Consider the following 17,417-nt stretch of genomic DNA (forward strand, 5'->3'; position numbering starts at 1 on the left):
TATGTGCATCTTCCTCCAAAAACTAGGTGCGTCTTGTGGTCTGGTGTGTCTTATAGAGCAAAAAATATGGTAATTATCTGTTCTGCAACCTTTCTTGGTATCGATATCAAGCTGACTGCTCAGTAATTACCAGGGACTTTTCTTCCTGTACCTTTTTGAAGATTGGGACAACATTTGCCTGCCTCCAGTATGCAGCGACCTCACCTGTTTTCCAAAAAGTCTCAAAGATTATAGACAGATGTGATTACATCTGCAAGCTCCTTTAGTACCCTTGGATGCAGCTCATCAGGCCCTGGAGATTTGAATTCACTTAAAGTAGCTAGGTTTTCCATTACCACGTCTTTTCCTATCTTGGGCTGCAGGGAGTGAGCTCCTTGCAACGTTTATTCTGTTATTACCAGGTTGGGCACTGCTATGCTTTTGGGTGAAGACACAGGAAAAGTAGGTGTTGAGCAGTAAACTAATCAAAATGACGAGACTATTTTCTTTGCAATTCTCAGCTGCAGCATCTTCTATGTACCTTGAAGTTGCTGCACTTGAGGTTTATGGGCTCACACTATGTTGCTCATCCAACTATGTGGGTGGAATAAGAGCTATGTGAACTAGCTTATGGAAGTGTACCAATTCAACTGTGTTTGTTAAGGACTCCAGACATTATATGATCAGTGTGTTCTTAACAGCCCTTGCCAGGTCTTAAGTTTTACATCTCCTTTGTGAGATGCTCTGTTGCTCCAGGATATTAGATCAATATTGACTCAGGGGAAGACGTGTCAGCTTTTGAATCCCCAAACCAACATGCACTAATACTACGAGCTTTTCCTCCTGGCCTCATGCCAGTTTATTTCTGACACTTCCTGACCTTCCTCTCCCTGTGGGATTACACAATATTGTTGATGCTCAAAAGATTAAGACACAGAAGTCCAAATACAGACATGCACTGACAACTTGGCCAATGCTGATTAACTGAGCAGTAACTTCCCGTAACTTATTTGGTACAATAGGTTTGCTCATGAATAAAAAATATTAATCTCAATAGCTTGGGGCACAAACCACTCACTATTGTGCTGTTCCCATGAGGTTTGCCAGAAAGTTTCCAAATGAGTTGTGTCTTTGGGGAAAGGTGTGCTATAGATCTCTATACCAATGATCAATCTCTTAAGCTCTCTCTTAAGGAATCACTTCGTTTCAGGAGTGATTTAAAACTGTTAATCAAGAAAACCACTTTATGAATCTATTTTATGGTAAAGCCACTGCATCTTTGTGAGATTAAGGAGGGGCACCAGTCATTAAACCCACAGTGTGGTGATGGGAAAGGAGCTAGATCACCTCTAGCATGTATGAGTTTTCATCCACTCCAGCATACTCACTTTCTTCTTGTGATGAAGAAAAAACGGGTTTCAAAACTATACGGAATTCCTCCAATTTTGAGCTGAAATTAGCAGGACATGTCGCATTTGTAATGTGCTTTGGACCAATTTACAGAAACAGCACCATTCTGCATCTGAATATATTCACCTCTTAGAAAAAAGTGCTTTTGATGAGTGCATGGAAAAAGAGAAGGGCTTTTGGCTTACTTTTCAAAGTTGACAACAGGCTACTAACAGCTTACATGTCTGTGGAGCACCTGGAAAAATGATTTATGGCAACTGGGGTGCATGGTCCCTCAAGTGGCCTCAATTAGACTTCAAAGTTACTGTGAAATCTTACCGGTTGTACTGAGCAACAATTCTGCCCTCTGGTAGAGAGCCTAGCTGATGCTGAAGTCTGACTCCAGTTTCTTGGTTCACAGGCCAAGACTACTTTCCAATGTGCGTACAAAAACAGACAATATGAGATCAACTTACGGTATTTGTATATAAACCACACAAATTCTTAGGCTTAATTTTGTGCAGTGTTTGGCCTAATTTTATTCACGTGTGGGGGAGGGGAGGAAAGGCAAGTGGAAGAACTAAAATGGTGGTGGATTAGGAAGGGATGAAACAGATAGAAGGGGGAAGCTCTCCGCAAGCAAGTAATTTAGACCTCTGGCAAGAGCAATCTGTCCTTCCCTTGGTAGCCCACTGAACAGGAAGAGGGAAAGGAAAAGAAAAGGTACTGGGCCCTGCTCACACTTAAATATCCAGTCCTGCCCACCAACAGCATGCAACCCCTGAGCAAATGCAACCCTTAACAGAGAAAAAGTTATGCTCCCCTGCAATGCAGGATGTCCCAATGTGAGCAAATGGGGGAATCAGTGTAAACATGGAATTCTAAGCATGGAACTATATATTATCCAGTACAGGCAAAAACAGCTTGGTGGTGACAATTATCAGCGAATGAACAATCCAGGGGAAAAGGGTGACAAAGCATTTGTTGCCTCACACTAATCTCTTTAAAGTGTAATTTCAGAAGCTGCACTTTAGAAAAAGAAAAGCCATTAATTTTTTTTTAAAAATCACAATTCAGTGTATTGCAACCCATAAATTTACCAGAAGGTGCTCCAGATATGATCACATCAACACGAAAGGACAAACTCCCATAGAACCTTCTCCCAGCCATTTGAGGGAATGTGATTATGATTGCTGTTTCTATGTTACATTTTTAGGAGGGGTGCTGCTGTTTTATTGTTAAACTTGATGGACTTTTTTTTTTTTACTGTGTATGTATATTGCCTAGAGATGTTTTCTATCAAGCAACAAATCAAATCAAATTAATAATAAAAAATAAATAGATGGCACCAACCATTTCCTTCAGGATTTTTACATGCTTCCTGTGCTAAAGAAAATGAACAGACCAACAGCCTTTATTCATAATGCAAAGAATAATACAAATGGCTTGCCATAAAGCTGATTTTCTATCAGAGACACAGAATAGATTCTATCTCTGTGTATCATTATCCTTTAATATAAAGCAAAATATTACATTTATATTAAAGCCCGCCATTGTCATCAATGAGCCTTGGATAAAATCCTAAATCTCCAGACTTTCCGGAACTGATAAATAAAAGCATACACAGAAAAATCCATCCACATCTTGATCACAGCTGCTGTCAAAACAGTTGGCTGCTCTGGAAGGGTTCCTCCGAACCAAACACAATTGAGTAAATTCCACAGTTATTATATTATTTTCTCAGAGTATAACACTCTCCCTCAATGGATTGGAAACATTCATGAGAGTATGTGGAATCCTGCTAATTACTTCTGGAATGACCATAGAGGAGATAATTAGGGCCTTCCACAACAGCTAGGGCTCCAATCCAGAACATTCTTACTAGGAAATAACTATAACTGGACTATGGTTTGAGCTTACACTTTCCTACAATCCCTTTCCCCTCCAGATATTACAATGCTGTACCCAGTACAGTCATACCTCAGGTTGCACACTGCGCCGAACCTGGAAGTACCGGAAATGGTTACTTCCAGGTTTCAGTGCTTGCGCATGAGCAGACGCACTGAATCACGCTTTGTGCATGTGCGGAAGCGCCGAATCGCGATCCGCACATGCACAGATGCGGCGCTGCGGGTGGCAACGTGCTTCCCACACGGATCACATTCGCAACCTGAGTGTCCACTGTATTTCCACTTATCGCTTGTTTACAATTCAGTTGTGATAAAAAGAAGGAAAGAGGAGAAAAGTGGGGGGGGGGGGAGAAAGAGAAAGAGAAAGGGGAAATGAAAGTGAAGAGGGGAAATGATATACAGCAGTTTGCTTTTTCCATGTGTAGCTCAAGGGAGCTGTGACAAATTGTCTGAAATGTGACCCCTTTTTGAATATTAATGCTGAATATAGCTGCTAATACTAGGTCATGGATCCAGTTTTGCAATATTATCTATTTGATTCCTTACCCCACTCTTCACCATAATGTCCCAGGGTGGATTACAACGATACAGTCTTACAATGAAAAGAAAGTAAAACAGGTAAAGCAGTTTATACAATTATAAAAACGAGCAGAGGAAATACAAACAAAAGCAGTACAGCATAGCTTAAACAAAATAGTATTTGTCTTGTCATTGTGATTCTGGTGAACCATTCCCTGTGTTCATCTATTAAGTCCCAGTACTTCAGAGACTGTGTGCAGCCCACCAGGGTATGCACATCCACCATTATGAATGTTTTACCTAGGATTGCTTCCCACTATGCTAGGATGTGTTGCCTCAGTTCTGCCCCCTGATTTCTTGCTGGATTTATTATTATTTATTAAATTCATTAGTCATTTAAAAAAAAAATCAAGGTAACTCAAAGAGACTTACAATATATAAGGAAACATGCAAACATAAAAGAAACATAAAAGAAAAAACAAAGAAAATTTAAAAGACAATCCTGTTTTTTAAAGGCAGGGTTGAAACATTCCACCCACCTGAAGTCACAGATAAATAAGAGCCAAAGGCCTGGCAAAAAAAGGAATGTTTTTGCCTGGCAACTAAAGGTAATGTAATTATGATGCGAAGGAAGTCCCCCTGAGGGACATCATTCCACAAGTGGAGAGTCACCACCGAAAAGGCCCCTTCTTGTGTTGCCCCCCTCTGGACCTCCCGAAGGGGGGGTACATGAAGAAGGGCCTCAAAAGGTGACTAAAAGGTCCAGGTTGGTTCATATGGAGAGAGGCGGTCCCTGAGATATTGGCATCCTGAGCAGGACTTTAAATTGGGAAAGCCAATCAAAGCATAGAATTGTAGAGTTGGAAGGGATCCCAAGGATCATCTACTCCAACTGCCTGCAAAGCAGGAATATCAGCCAAAGCACACATGACTGATGCAATCCAATCTGTGCTTAAAAACCACCGAGGAAGGTCCACCACCTCCCGGGGGAGACCGTTCCACTGTCAAGCAGCTCCAGACTAAACATACCCACTTCCCTCCACCATTCCTCATGAGGCTTGGTTTCCAGACCCTTGATCATCTTGGTCACCCTCCTTTGCACATCTTCTAGTTTGTCAATATAGACCAAATCCAATACATTCTGCAGGCAAAGCAGATGCTTTATCACTGAGGATCCTTCCCCCCACAAAATGTATGATGTAGCCATACAAACTGTGGAGGCCTAACCATGGACGCGGGTGGCGCTGTGGTCTAATCCACTGAGCCTCTTGGGCTTGCTCATCAGAAGGTCGGCGGTTTCAATCCCCGTGATGGGGTGAGCTCCCATTGCTCAGTCCCTGCTCCTGCCAACCTAGCAGTTTGAAAGCATGTCAAAGTGCAAGTAGATAAATAGGTACTGCTCTGGCGGGAAGGTAAACGGCGTTCCTGTGTGTTGCTCTGGTTTGCCAGAAGCGTCTTAGTCATGTTGGCCACATGACCCAGAACCTGTACGCTGGCTCCCTTGGCCAGTAAAGCGAGATGAGCGCCGCAACCCCAGAGTCGTTCACGACTGGACCTAATGGTCAGGGGTCCCTTGATCTTTACCTTTAACCACGGAGGGTTCTTGCAAGGCTCCCCATCATTTCTTCTCTCTCACCCACCCACCCAGCCTTACCACTGGAGGTTCAGGTGGCCTCAGTGCCTAAAAGTGCCTTTTACCAGCTATGCCCGTTATGTAAACTAGGCCATGGTGATTGAAGCCCTGGTAACCTCAGTTATTTCAATGTCCTTACACTCCAAATGTCCTAATTTACCAGGGTTGATCCCTATTTTCTCATACTGTAGTAAAATACTCTATTTTGCCTGTGGTATTAGAAATGTCTTTTTTAAAAAACAACAACAGCAGTAACAATAAACATTGGTGTACACTAGAATTTTTTCAGGCCTCACACCTTCCTTTAGCCCCTTAAAGCTCTGAGGGGAGATGAATGCATTGTGTGTCTAGAGTGTTTGAGTATATGCACCTGGACAGAAACTGCCGGTGCATTATCTTCTCTTCAGTGGTGTCACATCAGTACAGGAGTTTGGGGAAGGTGTCCAGGGCTCCGAGTGCAGCAGGCCTGGCTTACCACATTTTGGAGGCAGTGAAATAATACACGTTACCATCTAAAGAGGCCTCCCCTAAGACCAGAATCTAAAAATTACTGAAGTACACCACTGTTTCCCTTCAGTCCCCTCACAACCATCTATATAAACAATAATGCATTACCAAATGTGTTTGAGCTGCACCCATTGTGAAATTAAACATTTTAAAAAGCATTTAGCAGTTTCCTAACAAGTCCTGCTTCTAGCCAGGGTTCTTGACTACTCCAGAGCTCCCTATGTATATACAGTAATTCATTCTGGAGCTCTCTATAGAGTTGTTGTTAATGCCTAGATACATTTTTCTTTTGTTTAAAGCATTTCTACCTTACTCTTTAACTCAAAAGTAGCAACAGCCTTTGTTCTCAAGCTAACCATCTAAAAGACATGCCATGCAAGTATATTAGGTTTGTTCCAGAGTTTCCTCAAATATCTATTATTTAAACACATGCCTTGGTTCTCAGCAAGATAATCCATCAGTTTCTGTTTATGAAATACTCTTCATAAATATTTGTCTATAGTACATAGCACTAGCTCATTACAAAAAAAATAAAAAATATTGGGAGCCACAGCTGCAAATTAAAGAGATGGAATCAGGTACTGGTTTGTGGCTGATAAGTACTAAAAACACATGACGAAATAATGCTTATCTAATAAAGAACTTCGACTCTTTGGCAAATCACACTTGTACCACCACTTAAATGAATCAAAATAAGCTGTTGCACAATTACCCTCATCAGGCTAGGAATATAGTTTAATAAATAGCACTACAGTGGTACCTTGGGTTAAGTACTTAATTTGTTCCGGAGGTCTGTTCTTAACCTGAAAAAGGTTCTTAACCTGAAGCACCACTTTAGCTAATGGGGGCCTCCCACTGCCACTGCGCTGCCGGAGCATGATTTCTGTTCTCATCCTGAAGCAAAGTTCTTAACCCAAGGTACTATTTCTGGGTTAGCGGAGTCTGTAACCTGAAGCGTATGTAACCTGAAACGTATGTAACCTGAAGCGTATGTAACCTGAGGGACCACTGTATTGCCACATTTTAGACTACTTTAATAAATAGCTTAACTAGCAATGCATCAAAAGACTTTAAAAAATATGGTTATTATTTATTATTTTAAGCTATTTCCCATATTCATGTATAATTTCAAATCATTCAAACAAACTATCCGCAGCTCACGTCTGGATACAATTTCACTTTGCAGTGAATTGCTGCCAAGGCAAACGGTATTGCCCAACCCATTCTAAACCTACCCTAACTCCCTTTATGAGTTTATTATTTAATGCTGCTGCAGAGCTCCAAAGAGACCCAAACAGGAAGCGTCTGGGTGTTTTCTGCTCATAGAGTGGGTGGGACAGAGTTCTTCAGAGAAAATAAGAATATGAGCTGCCTGCAGATCACATTGGGCCAGTTCCTCAATTTCCTCCAAGAGTTTAGTTTCCTTGGATACTGAAATGATTAGTCAACACTAGAATACTATCCCTTTAGACCTGTGTTCCTTTAATTGTATTGGAGAGACCTTGGGTTCTACAAACACAAAGACATGGGGCAGAGGAACACGTACACATCCATGCTCACAAAGGTCCTGTTTCTGGAGCCTTGTGCCAAACGCAGTTCAGTATTCAGCTCAGTAAATATATGCTGCATTTGCTCTTTCAACTCTCCATCTTCAGGACACAAACAGGGCTCTGATAGTCCTTTGAGAGTATGTCAGAGAAGAGACCATACTCACATAAACTGAATGTCCTATCACATTGCAAACTGGGGGATGCTGGGGTCCTATTAGTAGAATGTTCCTTCTAAGAGAAAACACTGATGCATTTGTTTCTGAAGTGTGACTTTGTGTGACTTTACCCACCTAATTTTCATGGGAGACGTTTGTGGGAAGTAATCTCCACATGAAAAAAACTCAAAGCTTGTATCATGCCAAAGTATTATGAATGTTCTCATTTTTAACTGACAGGACGACTCAAAACATTTTCTATATTTTCCACGGGTTGAATCCAGAGATACGCACACCTAAGGGAACTAATGGAACCTGCCTTTTCCCATTCCTCCAGACTCTTATGCCATATGTCACTCCATTCAGCAATGTCCCCTGGATCTCATGAAAGGCTTTTTGGGATGGTTGCTGGCAGGGAGGAAAGTTTGTTCTCAGCAGTCTCCTTCAGTGCACTTTTCTTTGGATCCAACCCCATGTTTAATCTAATTTAAAAATCATCGATTCTTGCTTTTATTCACAGTGTTTTACACATAGTCTTTTTATTATCTGCATTTTCAACATGATTTGTTGTATACTTTTGAGCCCATTTGAACTTTTGCAGTAAGTTTCACCTGAGCTGCTTTTAAAGAGACATTATTCACAGAGCAGTTTACAAATACACATTAAAACATAACCATGCATTTATTGTCATGACACAGGGACTTTACCCCCATAGAATCAAAATGAACCTCATAATATAGATAAAAGGGCTGAAGTAAAGGTGTAAAGATAAGTGAATATGCTGTTCTTATTTGGAGCACAGGAGGGGCTCCTGAACCCCAGTTCAGTTCAGTTCAGTTCAGTTCTGCTCTGTTCAAACATCTCTAGTTATTTTCTAAAATGGACTCTGAGTCTACTGTGTCAATATGCACATGCTCATACTGTATTCTATTTTATTGTTTGGATGAGCAAAGAGCAACATAGCTTATGTGTACCTTGTGATAACCAGTTTACTGAACCTCTTAGAAGTTGTTTAAGGTAATAATTGACTTATCAAGTATCAATTCTGCATCTACCAAGAATCATCACAATGTTGGTCTGCAGCAGCTGTATAATGAGAAATAAAATATTCCAGCAAAGCAGGAAGATCGGTCGATTCATTTTATTGTTACTATTAAATATTTTGTAACTGATATGGAAAAATCAATGAAAATTTGCAGATATTATTGCTTGCCTTCTGTAATCTGAGAGGAATTTCCTTTAACTCCAACTGTAAACATTCCTTATACATACCCTCTCTGTTACTTATCTTTGTCTCAAAGCTTTGTGCAGCATCATCTTTTCAAGAAGCAAAGTTATTTCCTTCCACGTTGCCATGTTGACAAACCTAATCTGGACTCAGATTAACAGCTGAGACAGCAAATGCAGTGATGAAACCATAACAGGGTACTTATTCTTTAGCACAAGGTCTACTTACATGGCAGCACATTAAAGAATTGTACCTGCTTCTGGATTCAATTCCTATTGTTGTGCTTCCCAGCAAGACAGCAAGCAAGAGGATCAAGACGCAAGATCAAAGTGCTATAAAATAAGGAACATGTTGTAAGATAGTAAGAAAATGATTGCATCAGAACATTAAACACTACTTTCTTAGGTCACTTCAACACAATTGGTATTTTTGGGGTGGGATTCAGTTGCATAGCATCACCATCAAATTTCACAATTAAAGTAGATTTGGTGCTTTTGCAAAATAAACCCATTTACATTTTAAAAAATAAATAAATTAAAATACTTTTTGAAGCAAAGAAAGTGATGGGGAAATGCACTAGAAATTGTGCATTGAAACTGCTTGATGCAGTCTCTTATATTTTTTCCCACAAATCAGAACGAATGCTCAATAAAGAGTGACGTTATATAACCCTCCCTGCAAGTTTCGTGCAAACAAATCAGAATGCTAAATAAACAGCAGTCTGGAAGAATACACTGTCTCTGTAATGTAACAAATTAAAGCTTTTTAAGTTGTTATTGTTGCAGCTACGGTGCCTCTCAAAAACAAAACAAAACTGGCAATACTACAGTGTAACCCCATTTCTCTACTTTCTCCCTTTGTGTGGACAGGAGGCAGGCATCTGTGGCAGACTTTAGGCTTCAGAATTTCAGCGGTGCCCTGTGAAACACCAAAATTTGGCACCCCTACCTCCACTTGCCTTCCATTGCTGGTCATTGTTGCAGCAACCGGCTCAGCGCAGGCGAATGTAATCAAGATCCAGGTGTATTGGGATGTGTGGATCTGAGCAACCGCAATTAGCATGTGAAGAGTTAACTAACCTGAAGGTATGGGGCAGCTATTATTATCATTTATTAAATTTGTATAGTAACAACGTCCCAAGTGTGAATTAGTGTACAAATTTAATAAATAACAAGAAAGTCCTTATTGTCTTTAATCCTAGTCAATCAAAAAGTGTTGATGAAGTCAGGTGAATTCCTTTGTTAGGTGCTGCCTGGTGGGGGATTAACCATTAGCGCTTCAAACCACTAGTGCAGGCATAGGCAAACTTGACCCTCCAGCTGTTTTGGGACTACAACTCCCATCATCCCTGACCACTGGTCCTGTTAGCAAGGGATGATGGAAATTGTAGTCCCAAAACAGCTGGAGGGCCGAGTTTGCCTATGCCTGCACTAGTGCATCAAAATAGCTGCCCATTGGAATGCCAATAAATAAAGGAAGTGGAATCAGGGGAGACAGGGCCAGGAAATGCTTGTATATTTTTAAAAAAATGTCGTATAAACACTAACAATTGGGAAACACTCGCCTGCCAGCAGTCCAATGGGAGAGCAGCCTTTACCAAAGGTGTTGTGGACTTTGAAGATGTACAAACTCAGGGTGATAAGGAGAAACAAGCTAAGAGGAAGGCACGCTTGGCAAACCCTCACCCTGATCAACTCCCACCCAGAAAACTATGTCCCCACTGTGGAAGGACGTGTGGATCAGAATTGGCCTCCACAGTCAGTCACAGACTCACTGCTAAGACTGTTTCCATGGAAGACAATCTTACTCGGCTAGGAGCGATTGCCAAAGAAGTAGAATTATGTTCCTGGAAGGCCAGCATGAGTGGCAGAACCAAAAGTGATGCTGATGCTGCGAGGATAAGCAAAGCAGACGGAGAAGTTGTTCAGGTGTGTCAGATAAGCGTGCCTGCTTAGCCCGGAGGGGAAAGCGAGGGTGGCGGCCAACTTTCGTCACGAGAGACATTGGGGCCAGGAGGAGGCCGTGGCGGGGGTTCGAGAGCCGCCCCTAAACTTATGGGTCACCCGCTGCAGCCCTGCTTCCAGAAGCCGCAGAGCTCGCTTAACTCGCGCAGTTCATCGATCTGCTTCCCGCAGACTGGGAGCGCGCCGGCCCTGGCCTTGAAACTAACCCAAAAGGCTAGCGAGGAAAGACGGAGCGAGCGCTGCTCTCGCTCTCCCTCTCTCCTCCCCACCCCTGATAAGTTGAACTTTCCCCTCAGAAGGGAGCGCCGGGCTAATATCCTCTCTGCTCTTCGCCTTGGGCTCGCGCCTCTCCTCAGGAGGGGGAAAAAAGGCGGCCGGCGTCGTTGTCAGCAGCAGCAGCTGCACAAACAAGGCGAGCGCAGCCGAGCCATGGCGGCTTCTTCGCCCGCCACCCCTCAGCGGGCGCTCACCGCCTCGCAGCAGCTCCGCGGCCTCTTCTACGCCCTCACGCCCAACGAGAGCTCCTTCTGCGCCGTCGAGGAGGTGCCCAATTACACGGACAAGGTGAGCCAAGCGCAGCTCGGAGGAGGAGGAGGCGGCCTTGGCCTCGCTTGGCTTTTTTTACCTGAGGGGGATTTACTGCGGCCCATCTGCTCCCTCCCCTCCACCAACAATGCACGAACCCCGAGGAAGCAACCTGTGCTTTGGGCTGTGGAACACACGTCGTGGAAAGGGCTCTTGGGCTGCCATAGAGAAGCCCAGGGTTGAGTTTTACCTCAGGGGTGAGGAGAAAAAAAAGGCTCTTTTTTTGGGGGGGGGAGTGTTGGCGGAGCTGTTCTGTTTCTTGTGGGGCAGCCCTGGGTGTTGTAAACAAAAATTGCCCTTTCCCCTTATGGGGTATCCAAGAGCCCATATAGAGTCCTTACATAGGTTCCCTATTGGTAGGAGAAGATAACAGAGGCCAACCAGAGAATATTGAGAAGCAAAGCAGCTAGTAAGCCTGATCTTTATTGAACTGTTGCAACAGGGTGCTCCCTTCACTCACAGGAGAGGAAGAGAAACCCAGAACAATGGCGCACAAGGCCTTATAAAGACTCTGTAGATCAAGACCACCCCCAGAAACATCACACATACATCACAGAAGGGGTGTAATCTAAGACCAACCCTCAGATACATCATACCTACATCACAGAAAAGGCAGTCTAAACAGAAATTTGAATGTTGTTTTTCTCCTGTCTGGCAGGTTACTTGATTGGATTGCCTGGGGAGCCTGGCCAGTCTTTCGTAATGTTAAATATTTAGTGGGCCAGGTCACAGGCTCACACCCTATTCATATCTTAAATGTGCCCTTGAGACAGGATTTGTGAGGAAAGAGACAATGGGAGGTTTCCCACTTGGACCTTGCAGAGAAAACGTTTGCTCAGTTTAGGAATCAAAATGGTTCCAGGTCGGTCTTCCTGTGCTGATCTATGTACGTGCTTGGTTGGTACGCTTATGAACATTACCATATATCTAAGACCTCAAAATTCCTATCACATGGGGCCCTAGGAGCCAGGGGGCGGGGTGTCTTCGCCCCCAATAAAATATTTGAGCCCCCCACTCTAATTAATGGACATCACCAGCACCATTTTCCTAGAAAAAGAAGGGCCAGATTTCTCCCTTGTTCCCTTAGAATGACAATGGCACCCACCAGAAAAAATGGAGCCCAATGGAAAAAAGCCCTTGGCATTGCTGTTTGTATGGTGTCTTATATATTTTTTGGGGTGGGGATTACCTGCCTCCCCCCAGTATTTTATTCAAGTTGGCAACCCTGCCTATGGTACACACTTTGTATGTAAAAAGGCCCCAGGTTCAGTCCTCAGCATCTCCAGGTAGGGACTGAGAGAGACTCCCATGTCCGAAACATTGGACCAGGGCAGCATGGGGCAGCCAGGATTTTTGTTGGGGAAGACAGTCGGGTCACCCTCTAAAGTTGACGACGTTTTGTGGGGAAATTACAGGTAAAAAAAATACCCCCCTCCCAGTATGGGGGGGGGGCGGCATGCGTTGGTTGGTTGGTTGGGGGAAAACCTCAGTTGATTGAATACTTTCAATGCTTTTCAATAGCTTCGCCCATGCTAGGCAGCCCACTGTTCTGACTGAGCCTAAGGCAGCTTCCTGTGTTCCTGGCCCTGACTGTGGCCTGAAATGAATTGGAGCTTAACGTTGCAGGGAGCTGGTTGGCACCAGGTTTCAGTAAGAATGATAAAGGAAATTCTGAGGAAGCCCAAATAAAAAGGGGAAACAAATATGGACTGGCATTTTAATACCAAGTGTTGGGTGAATGATTGAGGGAAAGTATCTATTACAGTTTACCTGGCCTTTACCCCAAGGTCCCAGGAGGGGCTACACTTAAAACACAACATTAAAAATACTTTAAAACAACTTACAAGCACAGAAATAAGGGAGGTCCTAAAATATTTATATCTCAAGTGTCAAAAGCCTGAGTAAAGTGGAGCACCCAGGCTCCCACAATAAGCACACATACCTGGGCAAGTCTCATTGAATTCAATTATTTGTATTCAGTTAATCTTTACTTGGAGTAGACCCACTGAAATTAATGGGTCTAAGTCATGACCATGACCATTAATTTCAGTGGGTCTGCTCTAAATAAAAGTAATTTCGTTGTCCTCGAGAGGGGGCAATGACAATAAAGATATTATTATTATTATTATTATTATTATTATTATTATTATTATTTCCATAGGACTAGCCCACCCATAGGATCAGACTATTAGCTTGCTCTCTCATCTCACTATATTATTTATCTATCCCAGTCCTAGTTCTGGAATGGCATTCTGCAATGGGGATTCAGTTTCTCTGTGATAGGAGGAGAACATAAAATCTTAGAGGGTAAAGGCTTGGGAAAGTTCCCTATCTGAGATCTTGGAAAGCTGCTGCTACAGTGGGTGAGCTGGATTAATGGCCTATTTGTAAATTCAAACCTGCTTTTCCAGGGTTCTTGGTCACTAGAAAATGTGATATATATGAATTGTAAGATCTACACACACATTGTATTGAGTGTGTGGCGGTTGGGAGTAAGAGCATCAGGTGTGATCCTCCTCTCCTCACCCCCACATGTGAAAAGTGCTAGAATGAGATTTGGATCTGGGAACATAAATTCTACATCTGCTATGAACTTTTGTGGAAAATTAGATCCCTGAGTCTACTCAGCCTCATCAATATAGCTTGCAGTGTGGAATAACTGCGGTACCTATGAACTACCAGCTCTAAATACAGTTGATTCAGAAACAATACACTGATAAAGTCTTTTGCTGCAGAGGAGTTTTTAACAGTGTAAAACAGAAGCAAGGGCAGACTTACTCAATGCAACAATGGAGAAATTTCCCAGAAGGCAATTTTCAGTTTATTTTCCCTTTCACCGTGCTAAATGGCATTTTTCATACAAGTTATATATATATATATATTCTAATTTCATGGATCGGTCAGAAGAACACAATACCTATATTTTCTTGAAAGCTCATATGTTTTTAAAATACAATTTTCTTCATAAATGGCATGTTCAAGTTAGGATTGGTTTCACACCTTCAGACACTTCACTTGATCTCCTGTCTCTTGATGACTCAGCTATATGTGTGAATTGTCTGTACTGAAAACAAATACAGTACATTGTTACTGAGTTTTTTATGTAATACAAAATTAAAAAATCAACCAACAGCAATATTCTTGCAAAACTGCAATATGCAGATGAGATGATAGCGAAAATAATGTGTTTTCAAGTATAAATCTTTACTAGAAAATAAGCACTCTGTCGTCTTTTATTGTTGACTATCTTGTTTTTGTGTTTCTTTTTCATTTTAGGCAACTCCATGGTTCCTTACCCTGATTTTTCTAGAGTTCATTGTTAAGTGGGCTCAGAAGGGATCATCAGCTCGTGTCAATGACAGCATAGCATCTCTCTCTGCAGGGATCCTGTCTCGACTTCCAGAGTGAGTCCTCTCAGTTGCGTGGTTTGGCTGATTCATGTTTAGGGGGAAATAATCCCCTATGGCAAATACTAGCTTTCACTAACACAGAAAAGCTAGTAGGTTGGGTTGGTTGTGAAAGTGCAGTGTGAAATTGAAGGCATTAAGCTTCTCCTCCTGCTGCCACTGCACTGCAGGGAAACAATTGGTGTTACCTCCAAAGCTAGGCTTGTGGTTTATTCCCCACTCGTTGTAAGCTAAGAACAGACCTTGGCTACTGCTCATACAGCAACAATGAGCCTGGGTTTGAATGTAATGTTAAGCCAGACCATGGTTTGCTTCTTGGCAGTGCAGCAGCACCAGGAGTGTGGAAGGAGCGAAGCACCTACTGCTTAAGCAGTGAGCACATTAAACCAAAGTTTATTTTATTATGGGTTAATGTAACATACAAACTAGGCCATTGAGGCATGCAGCTTTTAATACAATATATAGTTTTGCAGGAACTGGTTTTCCACATCTGCATCTGAAAGTATTTGTAAACGACTAAATAGACTAGACTAAATCAGGGGTTGATAACCTTTTTGGACCATTTTGAATATTTTGAATTTTGAGAAAGTGCTGTGGGTGCCAGTCACAACATGGCTATCATGGAGGACATAGCATAAAAAAATGGCTGCCATGGGGGATCCATCATTGTTGCTGGAAGCTCCTATGGTTGCAAAGGTGAGGACTGCTTTTTATCAACTTTGGCTACAATGAACCATGTATTGGTATCCTCGAGACTATATTACTGTAATAGTCTATGTGGGGCTTCCCTTAATATTTGAAGCTGCTGGGTTGCTGAGTGATGTGTCTGGCCATGGCCATGTAACACCATTATTAACAGAACTACACCAGTGTCCAGATTTGCAACTGACCCTAGTTTAAGGTTTAGATATTAACTTAATGGTAAAGGTAAAGGTACCCCTGCCCGTACGGGCCAGTCTTGACAGACTCTAGGGTTGTGCGCTCATCTCACTCTAGAGGCCAGGAGCCAGCGCTGTCTGCAGACACTTCCGGGTCACGTGGCCAGCGTGACGAAGCTGCTCCGGCGAACCGGCACCAGAGCAGCACACGGAAACGCCGTTTACCTTCCCACTAGTAAGCGGTCCCTATTTATCTACTTGCACCCGGGGGTGCTTTCAAACTGCTAGGTTGGCTGGCGCTGGGACTGAGCAACGGGAGCGCACCCCGCCATGGGGATTCGAACCGCCTACCATGCGATCAGCAAGTCCTAGGCGCTGAGGTTTTACCCACAGCGCCACCCGCGTCCCTAGATATTAACTTAAAAGACCCTAAATAACTAGGGCCTGGGTTATCTGAGCAAACACCTTCTCCAACACATATCTGTCCAGTCACTAAGTTCATCCACAGAGGCCTCCTGTTGGGGCACAGCCTGCAGACATCCATCTGGCATTAATGAAGAGGGATTTCTCTGTGATGGTATTGACTTCTGGAATGGTCTCGCTCTAGAAATAAAGCATGCACCAACAGTAATGCAGTTCTGGCATGTGCTGAAAGCTTTCTTTCTTTAAATTTTTTTATTCAAAGTTATAACAAAACATATTTTCCAAAAACATATCCTTATCCCCCCCCCCATTTTCCCTCCCCCCTCTGCCCACAAACCCTACCCCACTCTCCTGACTTCCCTCAGTTCCAGTCTTTGGTTTCTCCAATAATGCTATTTTCTGCATGTTGCAGAGTTGTATAGATCCTCCAACTGTTTAGCTAATTATTATCAGTAAAAAAAAAAAATGTGGATGTTTATTCAAAACCTGCCAAGGAGTCCAGTTCGCTTTGTTGTGTCTTCAAATACTTTGTGAAAGGTTCCCATTCATCCTTAAAGTCACAGTTATCCTTGTCCCGTAGCTTATGTGTCAATTTTGCCAGTTCTGCATAGTCCATCAGTGCTGAAAGCTTTCTGAAGGAATCCATTCCATTGTCAAACAGATCTTATTGTCAGAAAGTCCTGATGGTTACTTAGAATCTCCTTTCTTGTAACTTGAATCCATTGGTTTGGTTCCTAGTCTCCAAAGCAGAAGGAAACAAGCTTGTTGCCCCATCCATGTGTGACAACTCTTTAAGCATTTGAAGATGACTATCATTTCTCTATTTAGCCTCCTCTTTTCCAGGTTAATAATAATAATAATAATAATAATAATAATAATAATAATTTATTATTTATACCCTGCCCATCTGGCTGGGCTTTCCCAGCCACTCTGGGTGGCTTTCAACAAAATATTAAAATACAGCAATGTTAACACACCAAGCTCCCTCAACCATTCCTCCTAAGGCTTGATCATCTTGGTTGCCTTCCTCTGCGCACATTCCACATGCTGCTTCAGTAAAATTAGGTACTACTACTTTAGTTCATAGTCGACTTTACATCTGAACTAACAAATTGATTTGTGCTTGGTAAGCACAAGTCATAGTTTGGTGCATGGAACCTATGGCCCTGCAGTTGTTCTTGGACTCCAGCTTCCTTCAGCCCCAGCCAGCATGGCCAATGGTTAGGGATCATGGTAGTTGTAGCCCAGCAACATCTGGAGGACCAGAAGTTCCCCATCCCTTTATTAAAC

The 17,417-nt window shown here is 42.6% G+C and overlaps 1 protein-coding gene across 2 annotated transcripts in view; it reads left to right on the forward strand.

The window, feature by feature from the left end:
- Positions 1 to 11,070: 11,070 nt before the first annotated feature.
- Positions 11,071 to 17,417, forward strand: part of AGMO (alkylglycerol monooxygenase) — a 128,731-nt gene continuing 122,384 nt past the window's right edge. Inside the window, exons 1-2 of one of the 2 annotated variants that reach the window (XM_081883369.1) lie at positions 11,071 to 11,398; positions 14,696 to 14,823. In XM_081883369.1, the coding sequence (XP_081739495.1) occupies positions 11,264 to 11,398; positions 14,696 to 14,823 (263 nt within the window). In that variant the 5' untranslated portion in view covers positions 11,071 to 11,263. The remainder of the gene's footprint in view (positions 11,399 to 14,695; positions 14,824 to 17,417) is intronic. The other variant, XM_081883370.1, reaches the window with a different exon arrangement.

The sequence above is a fragment of the Podarcis melisellensis genome, assembly GCF_964234715.1.
Source record: "Podarcis melisellensis genome assembly, chromosome: 12".
Classification (NCBI taxonomy): domain Eukaryota; kingdom Metazoa; phylum Chordata; class Lepidosauria; order Squamata; family Lacertidae; genus Podarcis; species Podarcis melisellensis.